Source organism: Arvicanthis niloticus, chromosome 18, assembly GCF_011762505.2.
Source record: "Arvicanthis niloticus isolate mArvNil1 chromosome 18, mArvNil1.pat.X, whole genome shotgun sequence".
Lineage (NCBI taxonomy): Eukaryota > Metazoa > Chordata > Mammalia > Rodentia > Muridae > Arvicanthis > Arvicanthis niloticus.
Window position 1 is genome coordinate 7,664,016 of NC_047675.1, and position 27,947 is coordinate 7,691,962.

At 37.6% G+C, this 27,947-nt stretch overlaps 1 protein-coding gene across 1 annotated transcript; it reads right to left on the bottom strand.

Annotated features, from left to right (window-relative positions):
* Positions 1-956: 956 nt before the first annotated feature.
* Abce1 (ATP binding cassette subfamily E member 1) lies at positions 957-27,926 on the bottom strand. Its single transcript, XM_034522546.2, has 18 exons — positions 27,758-27,926; positions 24,294-24,423; positions 23,211-23,296; positions 18,854-18,951; positions 17,649-17,766; positions 17,013-17,150; positions 16,812-16,881; positions 16,476-16,572; positions 15,394-15,483; positions 11,174-11,295; positions 7,986-8,207; positions 6,993-7,052; positions 6,835-6,893; positions 5,325-5,435; positions 5,092-5,234; positions 4,866-4,988; positions 3,412-3,523; positions 957-2,651 (listed from the first exon to the last, which is right to left on the bottom strand). Exons 2-18 carry the CDS (start codon positions 24,394-24,396, stop codon positions 2,604-2,606), a joined length of 1,800 nt encoding a protein of 599 aa, XP_034378437.1. The 5' UTR covers positions 24,397-24,423; positions 27,758-27,926; the 3' UTR covers positions 957-2,603.
* Positions 27,927-27,947: the final 21 nt, after the last annotated feature.

Genomic DNA, 27,947 nt, shown 5'->3' on the forward strand with positions numbered 1-27,947 from the left:
TTGGGAGTAGGGAGGAAGGAGAGCACTTCCCAATCAGTTGTGTGCTAGGGGATTGTTCAGGTTAATAGAGAAGCCACAAGGTGGGAAGCAAGACTTGGGTTGCAGGATATTTGGTCACAAAGTGAACCTTGAGAGTATGTTATTTACTAGAAAAAAAAGTGTGGCTCAGCCTTAGCCCATATCTTTAATTCAAGAGCTTTCTTCTTGAATATTGTAGGATTAAATAAAGTCAACCATAGATCGAGGCAGGGCAAGCAACATAAGATTGAAAAGGCCATAGAGTAAGGAGTCAGGAAGATGGACATAGGAAGAAGGGAGGGACATTTAGTTTGAAGGTCTTTTTGAGATGAGAGGACTTCCACTGTGAAGGAAGGTCAGCTGGCTGCCTCTCCTCCCTATTTTACCTAGCATGCTCTCACAGGAGTATCTGGCTTGATTGGTAAAATTGAATGATTAAGATTTTGTTAAACATGTTGTAACTTTTTTTTTCTTCAGTATTTCAAACTTCTTTTCAAATTTCAAATTTCTTTTTCTATTGTTAGTATTATAGACAAACTCGTGTAAGCAGCACAGGCTTTCCTATTGCTATGTCAAAGTTTTCATACCTGGCTGGGCAGTGGTGGCATTGCACCTTCTATCCCAGCACTAAGGAGGCAGAAGCAGGTGGATCTCTTAAATTCAAGAACAGCCTGGTCTACAGAGCTACGTGTTCCAGGACAGCCAGTGCTGTACAAAGAAACCTGTTTTAAAGAAGCCAAAAAACAAAAAAAGTTTAATATCTTACTTTGTATTTTCAAATTTCATTTGCATACAATACTCTTATTCACATATTGTCATTAGAACTTTGTATCTGTAATTTAAGCTACCCTTAACCCAGAAAACTATTTCAGTATAATCTCATATCAAGATTAAGTGCATAGTGAAGGAAAGAATGACCACACACTGATAAACTCAGAAACTGATGAAGGGAGAGATTTTATTCCATATACTTCTGCATATTTGCATTCTTTTACAACAGATATGTATTTATGGATTATATAAATTCATTTTTAGAAGGCCTAATAGGTTGCAGTCAAAACAAACTATCATTGTTTGCAAATTGAATCAAGATCTATTACTTAAAGTTCTAAAGTCTTGTCAAATAATTTCTAATTTTCCTGTTCTGCCTGCCCTGTTCATTGTAATCCACTTTCCTCATAATTCCAGTTTGGCATATTAGTAGATGTGGATAATGTCCTTCGTATCCAAACTTACAAAGGAGTATGCACTGCAGCAATGGTACTTTGTATTGCTATTCCCCCTGCACATACTGGAGAAGTTGTTTAAGGTTGTCCTTGGTTGAATCTGTAGTCTATGATGAATATGTAGGGCTGGGGATGTAGCTCAGTTGTTAGAGTGCCTGCCTAGCACACACAAAGCCCTGGGCTTGATCCTCAGCACTGTGTCATCCAAGCCTAGGCAGTGGGCTGAGAAATTCAAGGTTGTCCTTGGATACCTAATTTGAAGCCAGCTTGGGCTGTAGGGACACACTGTCTCAAAACAAAACAAAAACTGAAACCCTAAAATCCAGATACTTAGGCACCAACTATAAAGACTGTATCTGTAGGGTTGTGTGTTTGTGTGTGTACACATCAGTGTGTTGGGGCCAGAGGTTTGATATAAGGTGTCTTCCTCAACTGCTTAAGTCCACTTAGCTTTTTGAGCCAAGACCTACTGAACATGGCGCTCATAGATTGTGTTAGGCTGACTGGCCAGTGAGCTTCAGGGATCTGCTGGAGTTCACTTCCCAGCATTGGTATCTAAGTCTCAACTATGGTCCTCATGAGTGTGCAGCTTGCACTTGACTGACTGAACCATCTCCCCAGCCCAAGCCTATAGTTATACAGGAAGCAAATATTCTTCAGAAATGCCTCCTCCCTAATCTTGATCAGTGATTATATATATTTATAAAAGAAACATTACTGTGAATGTTATAGATCTTATAGAGTGTAAGAACTAAAAAACAAAAAACAGTTAAATTAGGGTACTGAAATAAATTTTGACAGATGTTCAAAAGCACCAAAAACCCATTAAAAACAATGCATAAGTTGGTCATAAACATTTTCCAACAATGGTGTTTGTAGCAGACACTGTTCCTTGGAAGCACACACTGATAGAAACAGTGTACAACAGACTGAACACAAGTAGCAAATACAACCCTGACGCTTATGTATTAGACCGCAACAGTAAGTCTGTGACTGGCTTTTAGAAGAGGGCACTTCACTGTACACTGTATACTGGTACACTTAGCAAACAGGTAAGTACAGATTTTATCCAAGATTTTAAAGATAGGTAACACCAGGAAGTATCTGGTACATAAATATAATACAATACACAACTGAAAATCTCCCCGCAGACATGAAAATCTGGAGGTAATTGATGTATCTGAAATGTGTCCATGTTAGTGTAGTTCTTAACAATTTACAAGTCAACTGGCTTTTGATGTCACATTAAGAAAATCATACTTCAAGCTCCAGAGTATGTGGGGCCATAAAACCTGATTAAAGTTTTATATGATAAAAATCTCAGTAAGTAAATGGCTTATTGATAAGTTCAGATTCAATCTAATCATCCAAGAAAAAGTAGTTTCCGCTCTTCTTTTGTTCTACGTCCTGAAAAGAGAGAGAAGGGACACAGTGAGCACTTGTCCTCTGTGAGGCTGCTGAGCAGTGCTGTTCCACCAGAGCATGTGCTGCAGCTCGGTATGCTCTCTGTAGGACTACAATGTTCTTGGGGAAACATAAATCCCATCTTTAAGTTCCCAGTACAGAAGGCAGCAGACTGTCAGCTTGAAAACTGCTTATTATGTAAGAGATACTTAAGTAGATTTTCTTAGCGCTGTTTATCAATAGTGCACGTATCCACTGATCAGCTAGCTTCTCATTAGTGTTACGTTCTATGACCATCTAAGATGACCCAGTATACAGAGGTGACTTAACAAACAAAGGAGAATGTTTATTTTAACTCTATCTTAAAACAAAACCTTGAGAAACTGGTTAAACGTATTATCAAAAGTTTCTTCACTAATAAAACTCTATTAAATCTACTTTCAAGGGCACATGGTAAGGTTTCTCTAGGAAGTTTTATTCTTTTAGACACAAGGTTCCATTGGGTAACCCTGGCTGTACTTGAATTCAAAGATCTGCCTGCCTCTGCCTCCCGAGTGCTGAGACAAATGGAGTGTGCTACCACATGTTCCATATTTCAAGGCAATTTAAAATGGCACAGAATAAATTAGAACAGCAGATACATTACAGTTGTTGCCTTGTAGCAAGACTACAAAATATGAGAGGAAAACAACCCAAATTCTAAGAATCAGAATGATATGGTATAGATTTTTAAGAAGAAGATGTATGTCTATTATCCACATACCTTGATGGAATTGAGCTTATTTATCCGTGGTCTGTAGTTGTTGGGGTCTCTTCTAAATGTAATTTCGAGCTGAGACAAAAATTTGTTCATGCCAGCCAAAAGAGTCTGAGGACTAGGGGGGAAACGAACAATTTTCATTCATTTTGTTTAAGGATCAAGACTGGGCACTGCCTCTTCCTCTCAGGCGAGCACCAACGCTATCACTACAACACACCATTTGATTGGTCACATTTCTACACAAAACAAACAATATCATCTGTAGATGTTGAAGAAAACACTAAAACAGAATGTTTAATGATTTTTTGCAGAACCCCAGATAGAAAGCAGGCCCTGCACCACTTTAAGATTCCATTAACAAATTTTAATGCTTTCATCTTTTATAGCCAAGCTCATTTTTTTTTTTTAGACATAGAGGTACAGAGGGTTGTAAGCCATCATGTAAGTGCTGGGAAGTGAACCCGTGTTCTCTGGAAGAGCATCCAGTGGTGTTACTCATTTGAGCCATCTCTCCGGCCCTCCAAAATAAAATTTTAAATTGGCTAAATAACAAAAATATGAAACATTTTAAAGTCTTCTGCAAACACAGAAGATCATTAGTGAAGAAACAAATTTTATATATCTGAGAAATTTCCTGAGATACACATATTCTCAATAATTGATAATAGAATTTAACATGAAAACAAAGACATTTGGAGATTTATGGTACTTTCCTTTGTGTTCTAGAGACAGGGTCTTACTATACAGATCTGGCTATCCTGGAAACATTTGGCCAGGCTGTCCTCTATCTTACAGAAAAAGGTATTCAACCATCATATCTGGCTGGTACTTCTATTTCTTGAAAGAATTATTCAAATAGCAACTTAACTCTACTTCTCTAACATCAAAAAGTTTTGTGTGAGAACCAAATAAAATAGATTTATGGGCCCAAAATGTGTTTGTATGTTGGTAACTTTATAAGATCCAAGTTAATGTAGGTTTAGTACGAGTGGTAAAATAATGTCTCATAGACAGACCTGAAGAGAAGGTAAATGACTACACCTAAGCTATCGTGGGCCAGTGTCCTGTATTTGGCAGCCACTCCACTACAGTGTTGTTGGGCAAGTCATGTCATTCTTTGGATTTTATTCTGCACAAAAATTAAGTTTCTAAGGAATTATAAATGATCAACTGACAAAGCTAAGCTGAAAGAAAAGGTAAGAGGTTTGTAAGATTATTCACCTGGGTCAAGTATTGTATACTAGGCTGAAAACTACTGTAAGGCCCTACACAGCACTGCCTATAAAGAACCTGGGGGTGAGGCGGTGTCACAGACTAAGAAACTGTCAGCAGCTCCCTGCTTCAAAGAAGAAAGCAATAGGACTTCAGTGTTTGACCTTATTGGAAATTTAGAATGTGATAATTTTCCAATTGTTAGAAGTTAAATTACTTCTGAACATTTTAAAAAGCATTTTTACCTGTTTGCAACTGTGTTCTTAGATGGAACACCATCAAAAACGATGACTCGATCTGCTAGGTAGGTGGCCATGATGAAGTCATGTTCTACAACAAAGGCTGTTTTTTTTGCATGGAGAATGAAACTGGAACACAACAATTGCAAACCTTTCATAGTTTTTAAGTCACAAACAGATTTGCATGTCACCACACACAGGCAAACTGATACTCTGTAAGAAAGACATTTACCGTTTGACGACCCGAGCTGCCATTAATCTTTGCTCAGAATCCAAATATGCAGATGGCTCATCAATTAAATAGACATCAGCAGGTTTGCCCAAACAAAGAGCCAAAGCTACTCGCTGAAGCTCACCACCAGACAACGTCTGTACCTAATGGAGAAGTTCAGAAGACACTTGAAGACATGCAAAGTCCGAAACAGCGATGTGTAACAGCAGCTGTGTAAGGATAATGTCATATACCTCTTGGTCAATGATGTTTTCAATCTGCAGGGGCTTCATTACATCAGTCACAAACTGAGGATGAGTGTAAGCATCTCGGATCTTTTCATGCAGTAACTGGCGAACACTTCCCTGGTTTTAAAGGAAAAAAAAATTAAATGATATATTGCCAGGAAAGAACTTTTCTGCTTAGGAATATTAGTACTAACTTCAGACCAAAATGAATTCAATTTGCCACCAATATAGATCAAGTCCATTTTTTTCCTTTTTCTTAGGGTCTCACTATAGCCAACTAGGGTGGCCCTGTCTCTGAGCCCTGGTGTTAACGGCTGGCCTGCATCACCGTGCCTAGCCAATTCTACTTGTGATGCCTATTCACCATCTCACTCATTTTGAGGCTTTCTCAATGCTTTACTTATATGTATAATTGCCCCAATCATGTACATAAGTAAAAAGGCAATAATAAAATTGAAAAGCAGAAACTAAATGAACATTTCAGGGGAGAAATAATGAAGAGCAGGAATAATTCTAAATGTCAAAGCGGGTTTTAAAACACTGGATAATCTGTATCTCTTATTCTTAATTGAATCCTAAAAATGGCTTTTACTTGCTGTATGGAACAGATCATGAGAAATACTAATGAAGGTAAACTGAAATGTATAACAGGGTCAGAGTTGTGACTGGAATACAGTAAGCTCAACATAATCCTTTCAGAAATCAAAGGGCACTATTGATTGCTTTAGTATAGCATTCTCAAGTTTTATACTTGAAACAATTTACCAGCATTTAATTTCACTAATGCTGAATAACCTTCCATTTTAAGAATATATTAAGTTACCTATCATTCATCAGCTGACCGACAGACACAAGGGTTTTTGTACTGATTCTGCTGCTCAAGTGTGTCCATTGCTCAGGTCTATGCTAACGAGTAGAACTGCTGGCGTTTACAGCTCTATGCTAGCAATGATCCCACTAGCTTTCCAAGTGGCGGCAGTTTTACATTCCCAATAGCAACAGGCGGCAACCAGTCTCTTTACACTATCTTTTGGATTTTTCTAGTCATCCTAGTGATTGTAAATTGGTAATCACCAGGTTTGACCTGCATTTCCTTAACAGCTAAGAATGCCAAGCATCTTTCCACATGGTTATAAGTCATCTGTATTTCTTCTTTGGAAGAATGTTTGCTTTTGGTAAAAGGCTCACATTAGGTTTGTAAAAAACAAAACAAAACAAATTTTAGTTACTTCCAGAGCCAGATGTGGTATCATACACCCATTAGCTCCAGCACTCGGGCAGTCCTGTAGGTGGACTGAGAGTCTCAGATATTATTACAGAGTAGATTCCAGGCCAGCCTGTGCTGTATAGAAGAGCTGTAGAAGAGGTGGAGGTTAAACTCAGTAATTTAACTCATGTTAAACATATACTCTACCACTGAGCTCATGCCCTAGCCCCTTACTAGAGCAAAAGAGTAAAGGTATAGCACATACATACAAATATGCACTTTAACAGTCAAATTAAAATAATGACTTACTGTTGATTTGGGACTGATTTTCTGCGGCTTATAACTGACATTTAGAACCGGTACTTCTCCTGTAAAAAAAAACCCACAATTACAGTGACACAAAAACTGCCCAGCCCTTGAACATTCACTCTGTAGGATAGAGTAAAAGATAATGTTTATGACAGTACCTCCTTCATCTGGTTTAAGCCTTCCAGCGAGCATTCTGATAAATGTGGTTTTACCCGTACCTGATAATACAACAAAAACAAAATTAACCTTCACATTCCAAATATTCTTACTTGTTATAATCAGAGAAATTTGTCTTGAAGATGTTATGTGACAGTTAAAAGAGAAATAATTCTCTCTCCCCTGTCAAATACTAGCCTAACCTTATCAGGAGAAATGCCAGTGCTTTTTAATAAATGACTAGCCCACAGAACTTATGTTTTCTGATAGCTAAAAAAATTGCACTTGTCTTAGTTATCGCAGTTTGTTAAGGGTACTTTATGATAGAAACGCCAATTCATAGCTTGTACAAAAACTGAAGCCCAATCAAAAATGTTCACTGAAACCCTATATATTACAATCTCATATCAAATCTTCTACAGTTTTATAAGCTGCAAGACCACACTATAAATGAACTTTAAATCATAAAAGCAATATTACATATTTAGTAGTGAGATTCATCTTAACAGTGATGATTTAATATCGAAAATATTAGTAATAATTTTTTCCCCAACACAGGGTTTCTCTGTGTAGCCCTCGTTGCCTTGGAACTGAGAGATCCACCTGCCTCTGCCTTCCAAGTGCTGGGATTAAAGGAATGCACCACCATTGCCCAGCCAATGATAAAACTATTTATGAAGTTAGACAGAGTGCTTTAAATTTCAAATAAGAAAAATTCCAAACACAGGTACCCAAGGAAATTATTAAAGCTGGCATGACTCTTGAGTTACCACCTGCCTATTTGTTTTCAGTCCTTCTGCAGAATGAACAATTGCTCACTAGTTTACTTCACAGAAAAATCAGCTGAGTAGAAGCTGCATCTTTGTAGTAAAAATAATATTAACCCATTTCAACAACAGTGAAGACTAAATTAGTTAATACCACAAAACTGTGAGGTTAAAATGAGCACAGATGATTACAGACCCAACGTTCACCATCACTAACTAAGGGCTTACCATTTTCCCCCAGCATCACCATGATCTCAGAGTCAGTGAACTCTCCAGCTACAATCGCCAGCTCGAACTCTCCCATCTTTTTCTTCATCCCAGGATATTTATACATGCACATCTTTTTAACTTCTTCTTCATTTGCTGTCTCAGCTACCTTAAAAACAAGCGATGCATCCCTAAATCTCAAGTTCTCTGTTGGAACATAGCCATCCAAAAATATATTTATGCCTGTTGGGAAAAACATTGCCGTCAGATTAGTAAAGATCTATAAGAAATAATAAATAAATCTAAAATAGTGATTAAGACTGATCTTTGGAAATACATATATACTTTATACCTCTGTTAATATTAAGCCTGCATATATGCAAAAATTAGCGCTTTTTTGGTGTTTCCACAATGAAAACAGGCTGAGCACAGTGGCTGATGCCTATAGTCCAGTTAGAAATCTGAGCTAGAAGGTGCTAGACTGTGAGACAAGTATGGCTTACAGTGTGAGCCCCTGCCTCAGAAAGATACATTTTTTTTTTTTTTTTTACCACCCAAACCAAAATAACTCCTTTTATCTGGTGTAAGATTCATTTTAAGTTTATATACGTATGTGAAACAGGGCATCTTTTTGATGTATTCTTATATTAAAATTGTCATTTTAGGGTAAAACAATGGCTCAGCAGATAAAAGTGATTATCTCTAAGCCTGATGACCTGAGTTCAATCTTGGGACCTCACAGTCACACATATATGTACTCACACAAGATAAATAAACAAATGAAAAATTAAAAAAAAAAAAAAAAAAAAAAAAGGTCATACACAAGAACAGAATATTTTTTCAGGTATGCCACTGACACAAACTACTTCGGAAAATTTGTTTTTAAAGTAAGCAATTTTAAGCAGAGAGTACTGCTTTGACATAGCCAGATAGTTGGAAGTTATTACTATATTTTTCTCAGATTAATTTTATAGCTTCATAAAAAACTAAATGAGCTAACTTCATTAATTTTTTTTGTTTCACTATGCAAAGATTATAAAGCATTTAGATTGTTTTCTAGTGGATGAAAGTGTACAGCACACAAAACCGTTTTTTTAAAACAGAACATTAACAATACCATACAAATAGAAAAGAAAAAGATTATCACATGTGTAAGTATAATGAAAGACTTAGTTTCAGTATTGTTTTAACTCTATCAATGGGGAGAAGTAGTCGGCAGGTCCTGAGAAAGTAAAGTCAGTCAGCATCTCCTCTGGACCAAGAGCAAAGTCAGGACATTTATTCTTAAGCGCATAGTAGGCGGGAAACCTTGGGAGTGATAAACCAACTTTTCTAAGTTTCATTTTTATTCTTCAAGTATTTAAAAAGTGAAAATGCAGAGTTAAAACCAAAACTTCTGGTGAAGAAAACGTAGTCTAAGTGATTCATTTACCAATTAAAGAAGCAAAAGACTTTGGTTACAAAACCAAAAAAAGTGATGTCTCTACATTCTTTCTGTGCTAGGTAACCTATCAACTTGAAACTACCAAGTTTTAATGATAGCCACCTGCACAGTTCAGAGAACTTGCACACATATATCAATCTTTACACATTTAAACCAAGCCAGGGTCACTGCAGACCCAGCATTTACGAGAAGGACTTTCAAGCATGACTGCTGGGTTATCCACACATCACCCCGATTCTATCTACTGTAAGGCACAAAGCGGCTGACTCTACATCACTGTAAGGCACAAGGCTGATGCTCAGTAGGACTTGTGAGCTGAAGAGAAACACTAACTACTCCTTCCAAGCAGAACGGGGTACACGACTATAACTCCAACACATAGAAATCTCAGGCACACAGGAGGATGGCTGAGTTTGAGGCCAGTCTAGAGCATTCTCTGTGTCTCTCTGTTTCTCCAGAGTTTCTCTCTGTGTAGCCCTGGCTGTCCTGGAACTCTTTCTGTAGACCAGGCTGGTCTCAAACTCCGAGATCCACCTAGCTCTGCTCCAGGAGTTCTGGGATTAAAGGTGTGTGCTGCCATTGCCCTGGGAGTTTGTCTTTAAAAACAAAACAAAAACCAAAGGCAAGGCAAACAAGAAACACCCCCAAAAAACAAAAGCCTAAAAACTAAATTTAGTTCTAATATCCTGTATTTATGTGTTTGTTTACATGCATGTCATGGTGTGCAGACGGAGGTCAGAGGGCAACTCTGTGGAGTCAATTCTTTACCAACGTTTGCAGGGCAAGCACTGAGTCACCCAGCAGGCTCTCATTGTTCTCTCTTAATATTAACTGTGTTCACTGTCTGTGAGTGTGTGCATGTCTGCAGGTTTGTGCTTGCCAAAGCACATGTGTGGAGGTAAGAGGATAACTTTGGAATTGGATTCTCTCCTGCCACAGGTATAGTTCTGGAACTTAGGTTGTTGTATTAAGCAGCTAGTGTCATTATCCACTGAGCCATCCTGAAGGTCTCAACCTGTATTTAAAAAAAGTTACCTAAGACTACTGGTATGGCGACACTTGTTTTTAATCCCAGAACTTGGGAGGCAGAAGCAGTTGAATCTCAGTTAGTTCAAGGCCAGGACAGCCAAGGCTTCAGAGAAGCCCTGTGTAGAAAAACAAAAGGAAAGACTACTAACAAGAAAACCGGGGCCATCTCACCAAGTTTTCCTTAAAATACAGTTATTCATCTTAAATATAAACACATAAGTTATAAACATTCCTTTTCCACATTCTAAACTAAAATACTGATCACTAGACTGTGATTCAGTGTAAGTTATTTTTCAATATTATTCATTTTGTTTAAAAACATTACTAGATTTTTAGGGAGTCTAAGTGTCACAAACAGAAGAAGACAGGGATTACAGATAGGTTTGAAATACAAAAATGAGTTGGGCACTGAAGGAATGTTAAGAGTTTTACCAAAGGTGCTGGCATGTTATAGATAAGGTGACAAATACTCTGATGTCAAGACATACAGATTCATGATGACAGGACAACAGGGGAAGTGCATTCTAGTCCCCCAGCAGAAAGTTATCAGAAAGGAATTCTTTTCTGTAACCGTGTACAGCCTTACAATATAGTACGTTTTCCTCAATGATTACATTACAAAATGCCAGTTTCATACACGTATTAGAGCAATACACAGTACTGGTGTCAATAGTAATACATTTCTAGGCATTAGAGAAGAAAAAAATACAGCATTATGAACAGGTTTTCAAGTTACCTTCTCTTACACTAAAAGGCATTGTGACAACACCATAAGCACTTGGCACACCATATAGACAGCAGATAAAGTCAGAGAGATAGTCTAATACACTTAGATCGTGCTCCACCACAATGATGTATCTGAAAAGCAAAACAGATTTTTATTTCCAAATTTACCATAACATCATTAGCTAAGACTTTTGTATAAATTAATTTTTCTACTACAGTTGTAAATCTTAGAAAAAAAAGAATGAAAAAAAAAAGAACATAGATAAAATATTTTCTTATACAAGGCTTATTATTTACGTTCCTATTTAAAACGTTTTCCTCAGGATAGATTCGACTAAGATGATTTACAAATCTGTTACTAGAACAGAAACTATCAAACAGTGCAGTGACAAAGCCTTTATGCAGACTTTGTTCTCTCCTTCTCCAATTTTACATGTATCTCCAAAACCAACTTAAAACATTAGCTTCCTGCATAAATTTCTCATTTGTATAAACAGAATAATCCCACTCAGAAATATTTTTTCAGATTTTCAAGATCTTTTGAATTTTCATGTATCTTACTGTTACTTTATTTATATGCAGAAAAAAATTACAACTTGATGTTTATATTCTTAATTATACATTTGTTTATTTTGTATGTTTAAGAGCTACTCCTTTCTTCCTAAACAGTCACTTACCAACATTTTCATGTTTTAAAATCCCACTCAGCTCCTATTTACTGTAGGAATATGCAAATGTATTTTTCCAATATGCAAATGTATTTTTCGTACTCTTGAAAGCCTCTTCTTAAAGAAATCTGTTGCCTTTTTTTGTATTCAAATGGATCTAACTCAGGAGTCAAAAGTTCTCATGTTTTAGGAACACAGCATCTGTGTACTCAAGTAAGAAATCTGTGCTATAAAAATATAGACAATATATGCAATAGGAGTTCCAGTTTAATATTTTGGATTTCTTACTGTTTTCTGGAAGATATGATCTTCAAAATTTTTATACCATTAAAGAGTGAATGAATGCATGCTTTGACAATTTCAGAATGAACATACTCTCTGTAGCTTCTTTCTATCAGCCTACCATCACACATGGATTACTAGAACTCAATAATACACACAGATTGGCACATCCACAAAAGTGTTTTACTCACTGTTTCTGCTTGGTCAACTGAAAATGCTACCACTTGTTACAACTAAGGTGCTATCCTCTCTTTCACACTTAAGTCTTATAAAATCTATTTTTATCATTAGTTTTTATAAGATCAGTTCATTCCTGTTTTATCTTTCTTTCCTTTTGTCTTTTAATTTAACTTAGTTAAGTGTGGTGTCTTGCCGTTCAGTTTGCCTGAATATCTAGATACTGAAATGTGAGTGGGTTGGATATAAATTCCTTTTCTTTTATTGAAGTTACAATATTATTTGCTATTTAAAAATCATAGATGAAGGTAGACATGATCTATGACTAAAGGGGCTTAGATTAAGAACTACTTAGTCATCTGGCTCCTTATCTGCTAAGTTTGGTATACACAACGTACTCTTTTCTTTACCATTTTAAGTTCTTAAAATACCAGGGTTACAATTTTATACTGTTATTTCCCAAAGACTCTCTTACAATGCTCAAGCATGAGTTATAATAATCATGTACACGAAGTAAAAAGCCTGGCTGTGTGGACAATTAAGACTCTACTCATAGGAAGATACTCAACTGCATATGGAAAAACAGGACAGCTAAAACAATCCTGTACAACAAGGAACTTCTGGGGGAATCACCATTCTTGATCTCAAGCTGTACTACAGAGCAACAGTGATAAAAACTACATTGTATTGGCATCAAAACAGATTGATCAATGGAATTGAATCCACATACCTATGGTCACCTGATTTCTGATAAAGAAGTCAGAAATACATAATGGAAAAAATAAAGCATCTTCAATCAATGATTATGGTCTAACGGAATGTCAGCATGTAGAAGAATGCAAATAGATCCATCTCTTTCATCCTGCAAAAACCTCAAGCCCAAGTGGATCAAAAAACCAACATAAAATCAGATATGCTAAGTCTAATAGAAGAGACAGTGGGGACAGCCTTGAACACAGTTTTTATAGGAGACAACTTCCCGAAGAAAACACCGATAGCACAGGCACTAAGAACAACAATCAATAAATGGGAGCTCATTAAACTGAAAAGCTTCTGTAAGGCAAAGGGCAGTTAGTACAACAAGATGGCAGCATACAGAATGGGAAAAGATCTTCAGATCTTCACTAACCCTACATCTGATAAGAGGGCTAATATCCAAAATATATAAAGAACTTAAGAAAATAGACATTGTAAAGCCAAACAATCCAATTAAAAAATAGGGTACAGATCTAAATAAAATTCTCAACAGAGGAATCTCAAATGTCTAAGAAACATCATCCTTAGCTACCAGGGAAATGAAAATCAAAATGATCCCGAGATTCCATTTTATAACTGTCAAGAAGAATGACTAAGATCAAAAACTCAACCAAGCCAGGTGATGGCAGTGCATACCTTTAATCCCAGCACTTGGGAGGCAGAGGCAGCCTAGTCTACAGAGTGAGTTCCAGGACAGCCAAGGCTACAGAAAAACCAAAACCAAAACAAACCAAAAACCTCAAGGCGATAGCTCATGCTAGCAAGGATGTGGAATAAGGGGGACACTCTTCCATTGCTGGTGGGAGTACAGACCCGTACAGCCACTTTGGAAATCAGTTTGGAGGTTTCTCAGAAAACTGGGAATAAATCTACCTCAAGACCAGCTATATCATTCTAGGGCATATACCCAAAAAACACTACCACACCACCAAGACACTTGCTCAACTATGTTCATAGCAGTTTTTCACATAATAGCTAGAAACTGTAAACAACTTAGATGTCTCTCAACTGAAGAATGGATAAAGAAAGTGTGGTACATTTACACAATGGAGTATTACTCAGCTGTTAAAAACAATGACATCATAAAATTTGCTGGCAAATGGCTGGAACTAGAAAAGATCATCCTGAGTGAGGTGACCCAGACCCAGAAGACAAACATGGTGTGCACCTACCTATAAGTAGATATTAACTGGCAAAGTAAAGGATAATCATGCTACAATCAACAGACCCAGAGAAGCTAAGTTAACAAGGGTTGCTCAAAGGGGGCTCTCCCTGGGAAAGAGCAGTAGAATAGATTTTGCAGGTGGACTGGGGGCAGGTGGGGATGGGAGCAGGAAGGATCAGATGGGCGAGGGAAGAATGGAGGGAGAGAGTACTGGGAGAGACAACCTAAATTGGGGGTGGGATTTGGGGGGAGGTGCTATAGAAGCCTAGTGCAGTGGAAGCTCCCCTAGGGAAGTCTTCTGGTAATGGGGATATGGAGTTCAAACTGGGTATTTTCTATACCCAGGCAAGGCTCCTAGTAGTGGGACTTAGACATCAACCCAGCCACGAAACTTCCAACCCACAATTCTGTCTTGCCTGCAAGATGTTCTGGGGTAATGGTAGCACAGAACTTGTGGGAGTGGCTAACCAATGACTGGTCCAACTTGAGGCCCATGCCATGAGAGGGAGCCCATGTCTGACACTGAATGGATGGCCAGGAAAGAGGCAGGATAACCCAGAATAGAACCAAACAGAATTGGGGGTGGGGGGAGTCAATGAAATGATTCCTAATGATAATCTGCTATACTTGTGGACTGGAACCTAGCATAATTGTCATCAGAATAGCTTCATCCAGCAACACATGGGAGTAGATGCAAAGACCCACAGCCAATCACTAGGCAGAGCCAGAAGAATCCCACAGGAGAGCCAATAGCATCAGGACAATGATGAATAAAGAAACTTTGAAAATTACAAAGTACGATAGTCAAGTTTTGTGAATGCATCATACAAGCTGTTCCATCTTTATGGTGATTACATGTTAAATATGTGTTGTGTGTTTGTATAAAATTGAGATTTATTTTTGAAGATCTAGTAAAAACTAAGGATGTTTTCCCCAAGTACATACACAAAGATTAGGTATACACAAAATTTACACATGACTCCAAAGCATTCACGTCCAAACAGTCCTTTCCATAGAACTGGAGGTAACAACTGTGAATCTTGCACTAAGAACTTTTGTTCTAAGGAAGACAAGTTCTGGTGGTTACTATAAATGATCAAGATGAAAATAAAAATGTTTAATATTTAAACATCTGTAAAATTTTCTCAACAGAAAATAGAAACGTACTGGATTTATACTTACCTATCTGGATTTATCAGAGATCGAATAGTAATGGCAGCCTTTAAACGTTGCTTGACATCAAGGTAGCTAGAAGGTTCGTCAAACATAAAACTAAGGGGAAAAAAAATCAAGTTTAAATAACACAACTACACCTTATCCTTCTTAAATAGCATAATAATGGTTTCTAACTTAACAGATTGAACATTTTCATATACCAATGGAGGACAGATACTTGTAATGGTCAAACTCTGCTCTGTTCAGAAGAAAGACAATTCCAAAAAGCAGAAATGTATACCTACAAATCTGAGGACAGCTTCAAAGATTGGACTGACTTATTAATTGCTACCTTGCCATGAAAAATATTCTGATAGAGTCTGAATGACTTTGAAGAGCCCTTTTCTTTCTGTTCTTAAACTGTATTTACTATGTATGTTGAGGGGCACCACTGCCTGCATGTGGACATTGAAGGAAAACTTGCCTGTGCTGGTTCTCTCTTTCTACTTTGTGGGTCTGGGGAATTCAACTCAGGTGGTAGGTCTTGGTGTCAGGCCCCTATTCAGCTGGGCCATCTTCCTGGCCTCAAAGAGCCATTGTTTTAAAAGGCTCAAGTCCAAAGGCTTTAAAGCAGATGGTGGCAAAGATAGGGCTTGATTATACCCCAGAGCAGCAACACAGAAAAATATGGGAATAATAAATATCTGACAGGAGAAAATACTAGGAAGAAGAAAGGAGACTAGCCTTTTTTTTTTTAAATTGCATTTCTCCTTCACAGAGCATGTCATCCTGATATTGACTACTCTAAAGACCATCTTTTACTCAAGATATTTAGAAAGCTTACTAACTTCAATTGGAGAGCTTAAAGTTTCATGTAAGATATAAATTACTACTCATAAAAGCAAAGGACAGATTATAGGGGAAGTGGATCATGGAAATACATTTACTTACCATATCACCTCCAAATCAATGGTTTCTGATTGAACAGAATCCTTTTTAATCAAACCCTTAAATGTTCCTTATTACTTTCAAGATTACTGCTAAATTAACAGCATTACAAATACAAACTCACAAAGACTGAAATACACAAAAAGTGTAAAGTAACCTACATATCAGCTTTTTGTATGCAAACGACAGCACAAGCAAATCTCTGCAATTCTCCTCCTGAAAGATCTTCGACATTTCGTTCTTTAAGGTGAGTTAAATCTACAAAGAATAATCAGAAGCATTGTGTTCAATGTTATAAACTTCATCTCACATCTTCTGGGCAGAATTCATACACTGCATGTCATGACTTTGGGTCTGAATGATATTCCAGTTTAAAACTGTGTAGTTTAACAATAAAATAATTACTAAAGCTTTCCTCATGAATTTGGCAACCCATAACACATCAAGAAGATTATGACCAAGTGTAGTTTATTATAAGCATGTACTTAAATACTTACCAAGCTGCTGACATACAATTGCTTGTGTCTTTGTTTCGTCTTTTCGGTCCAGAATAGAGCCCACTGTTCCCTGTCACAACAGAAAATTATCACTATCTTCCTTTCAAAAATTTCACAAAGTAAAAAAATCTACTTTGATAGAACTTTTATTCTTCTACCAATAATTTATAATCTATAACTTCTATCTATAAACAAACTGACCTTTGCAGCCTTGGGAATTTGGTCTACATATTGAGGTTTGATAATGGCTTTTAGGTCATCTTCTAGAATCTTGGTGAAGTAATTTTGTAATTCAGATCCACGGAAATAAGTTAAAATCTCTTGCCAATCGGGCGGATCCTAGAAATATAAGTTTTGTGAGTTAAAGATAAAAACACAAAGGGGATAGTTACTAAATAAAATTAAACATATATCTCAATAGAGGCCTTCTAGTTTAAGATGGAAGCAGACTTAGATACTAACTCAAAGTTTAAGAGAATTATGAATTTTCAGTTAAGCAACACTATCATCTTACTTTTGAAGGGATGGAATACAAGACTTGTCACATACACACAAACAAATGACGACAACAAGAAGAAAGACCAGTACACAGCAGTGTAAACCAGTACTGGGAGGCTGCGTTCAAGGTCCTCTGAAGCTACATAGATAGATAGTAACAGCATGTCTTAAAAAACAGAAACTAAACCAACCCAAACTTGAGACATATAACACCTTTGAACTTAACTCCACAAATTAATTTAAAAGAATAAGAACATTGAAAAAAACTTATACCCATCACTCTAATAAAAAAATTCATAAAAGACCCAGACATTAATTTCCATAATCTTTAATACATACATCATACTTTCCAAGATTTGGCTTTTGCTTTCCTGCTAAAATTTTTAGTGCAGTTGACTTTCCAATACCATTAGTTCCAACTAATCCCAAAACTTCACCTGGACGAGGGATAGGCAACCTATTACAATACAGAAAAACAAACCAAACCAAAACAGCTTTGTGTTAGACGGAAAAGGTATACAACAACTGAATGATGTATTTTAAATCATCTGTATGCCATTAATAAGCTAAGAAATATATGCTAAACATTAGTGGCTATTAGTGGAGAGAAAACAGCCAAGAGGAACTGTTAGAAATGAATCCATAATAAATAAAACTCCAAATTTTACCAAGTTCTTTAACAAAAGTAACATTTTTCTTTATAGTTAAGGCTCAGCTTTCATGTTTTGGTAAAAATTTCACAGCAGGTACAATACCACACTGTCATTTTTCTCCCAATCTCCTGTGGCTGTTGGCTCCTGAAGAGCTGGCAGAGTGAAAATACCTTTTAATTAATAAAACCTAGACTTTCAGATTCAATATATGAATATTCCGCAGATAAAAGTAAGCAGTGAGGCTGGGCTGTGCACAGCACTAATGCCAGCACTCAGGAGGCAGACAGGCACATCTCTGAGTTCAATCAAGGCCAGCCTGGTCTATACCATCCTGAAAAGCCAAAAAGCATTAAGGACTTAGTGACTTAATAGGAGGCTCAAGTCAGTATAGCATTTCCTGTGGGACATAAGGCTAGTCAATAATTAAAAACAAAGCAACTTCCTTTATAAAGATTACTTGTGGTAAGGGTCCACTGTCAATGACCCACTGTCAACTGTGATCATATTTTAGAATAATTTAAGAGTTTTTACCTTCCAGACATTTAGTTTCTGTATTTTCACGACATAATTCAACTGGGCATTTGTAGTTGCTTTCAAGTCCCTCAGAAATTAATTCTAGTATTAACTAGCATGAACTGCTGCCATTGTCTGCTTGTTTTGAGAGAGGATATCACTATGTAGCCTAGGCTGGCCTTAAACACAGAGGCCTCTGCCTCTTCAGTGCCAGGATTAAAGACATCTGCTACCATGTCTGGCAACTGCTGACATATAAATTAACCATGCATTTGATAATATTCTATTACTTTTTGGTAGATGGGCAGTATTATTTTCTTTCATATTCTAAAAACTCTTGAGAGAACTTTACCCTTGACTGGAGTACAGAGGATATACCTGTGAAGCTTGAAGGCATTGGCACAATAGCGATGTGTTGTTTCTTTTTCCAAGTTGCTTGGCAAATTGACAATTGATAACGCGCCAAAGGGACATTTCTGTTATTTAAAATAAAGAATCACATATTAACTTATAAAATAAATGAATTAACAATATTACTGAATCTTTCAAGCACGAGTTTTACAAATAGGAGAAATTACTTAAAAATAACAATCAAGTTCCTTGAAGATTATAGCTGTATAAACAATATTCTTTAATATTCTTCATGACTGATACAACCTGGACACTGTTCAACGGTTTCCATAATCTGCCCATAACAGATGTTTTCTTTCCCTTAAGTTACTCCTGTCCTTGTTTGCTTCTTCCCTATAAAGTCTTTTAAGGTGTCTTGATTTTATCATCTGGGGGAGAGGATTCTATCTATCCTGCCAACAGATAGCCTATATATTGGATCAAAGTTTAATATTTAATTATCAGATAAATGTCCACAGAACAAGAACAGCCACGGATAAGGACGTCACTAAGAACGGTGGGAGCATGAAGGCCGCGGAGACGGCTCAGGTGTGTTTAACACTGAGTTTAGAGAGATCCCCAGAATTCATGTAAAAAGCTAGGTATAGCAGTGTGTTCCTAAACTCTCAAGAGCTGCAGATAGAAACAGGAGGATTCATGGGGCCTGCTGAGCAGTCAATCTAGCAACTAGACTAGTGAGGTTCAGATTTAGTGGGAGACCCTCTCTTAAAAAAAAAAAAGAAAAAAAGAGAGTAAAAAAGAAAAAAAGAAAAAGCTGAGCACCTTTAGTCCCAGCACTTGGGAGGCAGAGACAGTTGGATTTCTATGAATTCAAGGTCAGCCTGGTCTACAGATTGAGTTCCAGGACAGCCCAGGCTATACAGAGAAACCCTGTCTCAACAAACAAAATAAAACAAAAATGAATGAATGAGGGATGTAATCAAGAAAGACACTTGGCTTGTGACTTCTGGCCTCCGTACACACGCCTACCCACGCACACATGCACATTAAAGGAGAACAAGAGTAAGTGTGGCCAGAAAAGCATCTCTGAAGAACAGACAACGACAGAGACGTAACCAGGGAGGACAAGGTCAGACTACAGCTCTGTTCAGAAGATGTGTTCAGTGAGCTGAAGGAACTGATTCAGAGAGTTCAGTGAATCTTCATTTCAAACCGAGAACATAACAAATTAAGAAAAAAACCAACTGTTTTCTAATAACTTCTGACCCCCTAGCCATACTACTAAATTTTTACAACTATATTTTGTAGTCTCCTCTTTTCATCAATGCAGGCTACAGGTGATTTTAAACTCATGTGACTTGGAAAAGAAATTCACACCATCTAAAAGTAATGTGCATTACTCAATGTTCAGGATGCATATATTACCTTCGGCCCCACCACCAAGTTTATTTAACTGGTGTTTTAGGCATTTAGATGCACATCTAAAACCTTGGAATACTATTTTCTTACAGTATCAAAAACAAACAAACAAACAAACAAACAAAAACCCCAGAACAGATGATACTGTACTTTTCATACCAGATTTCTAACACCCAGCATATAGCCAGACACACAAGATGAAGGATTAGTCAGTATTTGCCAGGAGTAATAATTCCTGTTTATGCTTTTCAAAATAGAAAAAAACTATTTCCAGAATCCATGTAACTTTTCTGGATACTTGAATAAGGTTTCAAAAACAAATATAAAACACTTATGGCTTATAAGTTCAACAATTTCCAAACTCTGGTGAAGTTCCTTTTCATATTTCCTATAAACAAAAATATAGAAGAACTTTACACATCAGTTGCTAAATCTCTCTTATAAGTTGGAAATTTATGCAATTCCAAATAATGTCAACTATTCAATGTAACAAAATTTTGATGCTTACAATTACACTATTGGGATAAATACATAGACACATATATGAGATATAATAAAGCATTTTTAGGTTAAATTTAAGTATTTTAGGTGTATCTCTACTTGAGAGTGGTAAATTTAAAATTTGAGACAGGTATAGTGTACCTGTTTAACTGTTTGTGAAATTGTTTTGTTTTTCTTTTTTATGATCTCAGTTTGAAATGAAGATTCACTGAACTCTCTGAGTCAGATCCCTACAGGTGCAGGCCTTTAATCCCAGCACTTGGGAGGCAGAGAAAGATGGATCTCTAGAGTTCAAGGCCAGTCTAATCTATATAGCATATTCCAAGTCAACTGGAACTACAGAGACCTGTTTCAAAATGAAAACAGACTTGAAAAACTGTAATGCCAGTTAAACTTTTATCTCTAAGAATTTCTGGGAAAGATGTGTTCCAACATTTTTGTATAATGAAGAGCTCAATACAGAGAAATAATCTAGTTAGAAATATTTTTATCTAGCTATATATGATGACTTATTTTAGAAAGTTTATTATTAGTGTGTGTGTGCACGCGTGTACACACACACTATGGGACATTATGTGGACAGTGTTTGTCTGTGTTTGTGTGCTCCTGTGTGTGTGCATGCCATGGGACATTATGTGGATGTCAGAGGACAAATTTGAGTTGACTCTCTCTACAGTTAGGTGGATTCCTCAGTTCGACCTCAGGTAAACCAGACTTGTTCAACGAGTGCCTTTTCCTTCCAGGACATCTCACTGACCCAGTAACTTCTTAAAGGTGTGTGTTTTGGGCTCTCTCCTCCTCCCAGGTCCAGAGACAGATGCACCTTCTTATGCAGTGCCAGCCTTGTCCCTGAAACATGATGGTGAAGGTTGGAGTGAACAGATTTGCCCATACTGGGTGCCTGGACTGCATGTTTGCTGGCAACAGGCAACAAGAGTACTGTTGCTATCAATGATCTCAGTGAACTCAACTACATGTTAGCCAATGTTCCAGTGCAATTATAACCATGGCACTTTCCACAGCAGTCAAGGTTGGGAATGGGAAACTTTTCATCGATAGGAAGGCCACTTCCATCTTCCAGGAGTGTGGTGCTGAGGATCCAATGGTATCTTGATTATCATGGAGAAGGCTGCAGCCCAAAGGGTGGAGCTGAAAACATCATCATCTCTTGCTGATGCCCCTGTGTTTGTGAAGGGCATCAACCATAAGGATAAACAACTCACTCAAGAGCATCAGCAATCCTCTTTCACCACCAACAGCTTAGTCTCCATGGCCAAGGCCATCCATGACAACTTTGATATCACTGAAGGACTCAGAACTATATAGTCCATACCATCATTCCACCCAGACTATAGATGGCCCCTCTTGGAAACTGTGATGATGGACATGGGACTGCCTAGAACATCATTTTTGCACACACTGGCTTCACCAAGGCTGAGGGCAAGGTCCTCACAGAGCTGAGTAGGAAGCTCACTGACATGGCCTTCCATAGTCCTACTCCTGATGTGTCCATAGTAGACCTGACGGGCCACCTGGAGAAAGCTGACAAATATGATGACATCAAGAAGGTAGTGAAGCAAACATTGGAAGGAGGTCTAAAGGACATCTATTCTGGGTTATGATGAGGACCGGGTTGTCTCCTGTGACTTCAATAGCAGAGCTACCCCTCTTTCATCTTTGGGCCGGGACTGACACTGGTCTCAACAGCCACTTTGCTAAGCTCATTTTCAGGTATAACTTTGAATTTGACTAACTTCATAGTCCACGTGATCTCCAAGGAATAATGAATCCCCAACTACCCACCTCAGCAGGAACAAAAGGAGAAGTTGCTGTGAAGTTCCCACCCTAAACTAATGCCCAACACACTGATTTCCCTTCACAGCTCTTACGCTAGATGCCCTCAAAAGATGAGAGGGGCTTAGAGAATTCTACCATCATGCAAACCACCACTAAAGTTCACTGTAACTCCCAAATAAATAAGAAAATAAAATAAGTTTAGTTTAGGGGCCACCAAAATTGTACAGTAGGTAGAGGTGCTTGCCACAAGTCTGATAATCTGGGTTTGATCCCTGGAACCTACATTGTACAAGAACTGACACCTGCATGTCGTCCTCCAATCTCCACATGTGTATCATGCAAAGGTGTACCCAAACATGAGCACACACACGCACACACTCTCAAGATTGCAAACTACAAGTAAAAACGTAGCTGGGTGGTGGTGGTCATTTGGGAGGCAGAGTCAAGCAAATCTTTCAGTTCTAGGCTAGCCTGGTTTACAGAGTGAGTTCTAGGATGGCCAGAGTGGTCTATCAATTTAAAAAAAGCAGAAATATTGTCCTAAGAATAGTACTTTCTTAAACTTATTTTTAACTTATCTACCCTACACTTTGGTCTTTCTAAAAAATTTTAAACTACTTAAAATTTTCACATTTTATTTCTGACTCGACAAACAAATATCACTTACCTTAATACAAATACCACATCCAATACAAAGAGTTTCAGAAATCCATGCTATTTTGCTCTGGGGTGTAACCTCTATGCATAATTTTCCTGGTAAAGAAAAAAATATTTCCTTTATCTATTAGAACACTTTTAAGATTGGTATTCAGAAAATGCCTCTTCCAAAGTCTCACCCAAAAGTGTAAATGATAATGATTTAAATCAGATTTTGGTGGGACAGACTCTGAATTAAATACCCAGGTTTATTAATTATGTATTCTTATCAGGCAGTAAACAAATGGCCAATATATTACCAGTAAAAATATGGTAAAACTTGAAACAATATCATGTGTAAGTTGATTGACTTCAATCTGTTTTTGGTGCTTTGGATGCAATCACTGACTCCTAAAAGAACGCACGTCTTAGCAATGGAAAGCACACCATAGACAGAAATAAAATATTTCAGTGAGGTAAATGAAGTCATAAAATGCTATGCAGTTTTATAGTACACAGCCAAATCTTTAAGCATAGTAGCTGAGACATCAACAAGTGAATTTCTGAACCACGGGAGACACCAACAGGTAACACCTACAGGTTCTCTTCCGATTTGGGAAGTCTGGAAGTCACTACTACAGGGCAGCAGTCATACAACATAACACCAAGGACTGTCAACAACGTGTCATCTTTGAATTGTTACATTTACTCCATCTTGAAAATCTAGCAATACCCCACAAAATGACTGTCATAAAACTTAAAATTATTTTTATTTTTTGGTTTCAAGATAAAACCAATATCTAACAGTAAGATCCTGGCAATCCTTTTCCTGTGACTCATTTATAGAATTTTATAGAACAGCAAAGATTACAGTCAACTTTGGTTTGACTTTTTACATTTTCCGAATATCTTAACAATGACATTCTATAATTTCTTTCAAAGGGACCATTTAAAACCTATAAAAGTTTAGAATTCTAAATGTCTTACTTTTGTAGCTCAAAGAAAACAACAGTGATTAACTAACATAGTATGTGCTAAGCCCCTAGGAAGCTTCCAAACCCATCTGCTTTCCCACAGCTGCTTTCGACTCTTGGATGCTGACAGAGCCACTTACCCATCCGAACCACAGGACAACTCTTTTTGCACTCCTGCCGACATTTCTTAGGTTTGCATTTGTCGTGGTTAACAATAGCAATTCTCGTTAATTTGTCTGCCATAATTGTAACAAAGAATATCCAGCTTTTCTATTAAAGAAAAATGAACAAAATGATAGCAAATTCTATATAATATAAAGAGAAATAATTTATGGGCCTAAAAGGACATAAATAATCATATGGAGTTCCTATGTTCACTTGGAAAATTAAAAAAATATTAGGAACAGAAAAATAGTCTATTCAGTTTGGAAAACAAAATTTTACACAATGAAGTTAGATTACAAAATAGGTGTCACTTAAAATACCACAAAAAATTCCTAGAGACTTAATATATATATAGAAGAAAATGTTCAAAAATACTAGGTCACAAAATACCTAACCAAATAAATTATGTTATCTCAGTTTTTATAATAAAAATAGTTAATATCAAAGAAATTTAACTCTTTTGAAATCTATATATACAATCTCTTTGGTGAAAATAAGCCATATAAACCAAAGCTCTTCTGGGAAAAATATTATCAGGAAAATTAAAACAGCAAGAATGGGAAACTAACACATGACAGATTAAAGGCCCCAATAATTAGTACTGACACCATGTATACTCATACATCCATAAAACAGAGTATATATGAACTATATATGAACACACCCACACCCACACTCTGTCTCTAAAGACTTCTCTTCTTTTCTCCTCTAAACAAATCATGAATTCATTTTCTTAGCCAACTGTGTATTGACCTTAACTCCCGTGTGACTAAACGGATTCCGTCCTAACAGTGCCTTCACAGTCTAGCTCATCTCCAAATCTAAAGAAGAAACCGAAACCAACACTATCCATCTGCAAAGATACTATGCTGACCTTTTCTGTGACCCACACTTTACAAGCCATTAATATGATTAGACTTGGAGGGTCATAAGCAATCGTGCTCCTCAGTGTGGTCCTACACTATTTCCTCTTCCTCCCTAAAAACAGGCTTTTGTCTTAGACCCAAATGTTTTCATCATTTACAGACTACAGACCACTTCCTTTCAAACCGGTAAATGCTCTACTTTGTTTTGGTAGAGGTGAGCTAAACTATACTAATAAAAAACAAATCAAGACAAACAAAAACCCAGCAAAACCAAAAACTAAAACCTTAACTGCTATGCTGACAAAGTCATTTCTTTAAAAACTGATCCAGGTCTCCTAAGTTTAACTTAGAAATGAAATGATTTTACTTTACCTCAAAAGCTTACTTAAAACCCCAAACTAAACCACATAATTTTCTAAGAAATTGACTATCTTAGCAAACAAACTAGTATACTGGGCACCATGCATTCCAATACAAATAAAAAATGCTTTTCTACAAAGTATTTGGTAAATGAAAGTATTTCAGAGATAAAGAAATCTTTCACCATGAAATTGCTTACGTTGGTCTTTATTTTTGTGAAGCTACTAAAACTATCTTCTTAAATTAAAAAAGGTAAGTCTATAATGAATATTTATGGGGAACAGAAACATAGTAGGTGGCTAGTGAAGTTAATTTACCTAGTAAAGTAACAAATTATTTTACATTTAAGAAAAATACAGATTGTTTGGATAAGTTACATAGGTGAAGATAATTTATTCAACTTCCATATTATTTCCAAGAATTACTGAGGAGTAAGTTCCCTTCTTTCCAATAGGAAGAAGCCTGAAAGCCGGGTGGTGGTGACGCACGCTTTTAATCCCAGCACTTGGGAGGCAGAGGCAGGTGGATTTCTGAGTTCGAGGCCAGCCTGGTCTACCGAGTGAGTTCCAGGACAGCCAGGACTATACAGAGAAACCCTGTCTCGAAAGACAAAGACAGACCAAAAAAAAAAAAAAAAAAAAAAAAGGAGGAAGCCTGAAGAGGAATATTATAGAAAAAAACTTTAGGAATACAAAAAGATCTGAAAACATTTCAGATTCGAAGGCTGAATTCAAAGCAAGAACTATTAAACCAGGGACTCTGGTGTATCTTCTAGGTGAGTGAAAAGATGGTATGCATGGAAAACACAGTCTTAAGATCACATGAAATATTATGACCTATGCTTACTGTAAATTAGCCTTATAAAGCATAAAAAGTTGGGAAAGATACAGCTCTGATTTTATTGGATCTCTCCTTTAGCAACTGCTAAACGTTTTTCTTTTCTTTTCTTTTTTTTTTTGGTTTTTCGAGACAGGGTTCTCTGTGTAGCCCTGGCTGTCCTCGAACTCAGAAAACTTAACAGTCTGCCTCTGCCTCTCAAGTGGTGGGATTAAAGGCGTGGGCCACCATTGCCCGACTTAAACGTTTTTTCTGAAACACATTTTGTCTTTGTTGTTTCATTTATAGAGATGAGCTAAGCTATGGTATGAAAAGATAAAACCTTAAACACATCGTGGTTCAAAAATACTCTTGATTATAGTGAATACATAATCAACTGACAGACACTGAGCGACTGCTTTCAGCATACAGGACCATTGGCTACAACACAAATGTTACTGTCCTAATTCCTAACTCCCTAGTTGGTACTCCCTTGGAAGAAAGAGTAAACCAATAAAAGCTGTTTGACAGCTATTCCTTAGTTACCATTTTTACCACTAAAAAAGAGAAAACACTTATGTAGTTCTTGGGATGTAGAAATTCAGCTTTGACCATCATTTGTTTGCAACAAATACTAAATATCTACAATGAATCAAATCTAGAAAGGATATCTAAAGACATTTTGAATAAAGACACCATCCCTGATTGTCAAGAAGCCTAAGATGTAATAAACGAAAAACCAGTCACTAATGGGAAGAGGACATGGTGCTACAAAGTGCCTCTCCAAAGTCCTAAAGACAGGCACTCAACTCGGAAATTCACTTGGGCTAAACCCCAGTCGCAAGTGAGAACACATCGCTCTACAAGAAAGGTAGACCGACGTTTGGCTATCTTTTCTATAAAGTCTGGGGCTGAACTAGGTGTACATGGCGGCAAGATGCCACGACTCACGCCACAATTATTAAAAAAAAAAAAAAAAAAAAACCCACGACTTCTTACAACCAAATGCCAACGTAGCCATTTGACTGTGAGGGGAAGCTCGGGGGGATCTGCGGGGTGCGGTAAGTCCTAAAGGTGTCTTCCTCCACAGAAGGGGTAGCTTAAGGGTGGGAGCGGGGTAAGGGGGAGTGGAGGGTGGAGCGCAGAGGCTACGGCATCTGGGACCGTTCTCTTGGCAGCTGGCCGCGTTTGGTGTACAGAAGCCACGAGGCCGGGATGGCGGAACGGACGCGCGAGGACCGCTCCGGCAGTCCCAGATGTACAGCTGGAGCCGGTTGCCACGCGCCACGGTCCCCGCTATTGAGGCCTAACTACAGGCGCTCGGAGAGCGTCCCTAAAAGTCTTCCCAAGCTGGCAGCCGGCGGCCGAACACCAACCCCTCCCACGAACTCCCGTACCTGGAGACAACGGTCCCCTTACAGTGGGGCGTGCAGTAGCCAAAGCAGCGCTGGCCGTCAGGTCTTAGCACGCAGCGTGTTCTTACCGCCACCGGCCAAGATGGCGGTGCACAGCCGCCGCCTCGCGCAAAGCATGAGGGCGCAGTGCGCGTGCGCGTGCGCGTGCGCGACAGAGCGCGGAGTCGGCGCC

Coding starts and splice junctions, on each gene's coding strand:
- Abce1 (XM_034522546.2), bottom strand. CDS start 24,396: ATGGCAGACAAATTAACGAGAATTGCTATTGTTAACCACGACAAATGC. Junction 17,767..18,853: donor AATGCCTTCAAGCTTCACAG/GTATATCCTCTG, acceptor GTATTGTAATAG/GTTGCCTATCCCTCGTCCAG. Junction 7,053..7,985: donor GGTGATGCTGGGGGAAAATG/GTAAGCCCTTAG, acceptor TTGTATTATCAG/GTACGGGTAAAACCACATTT.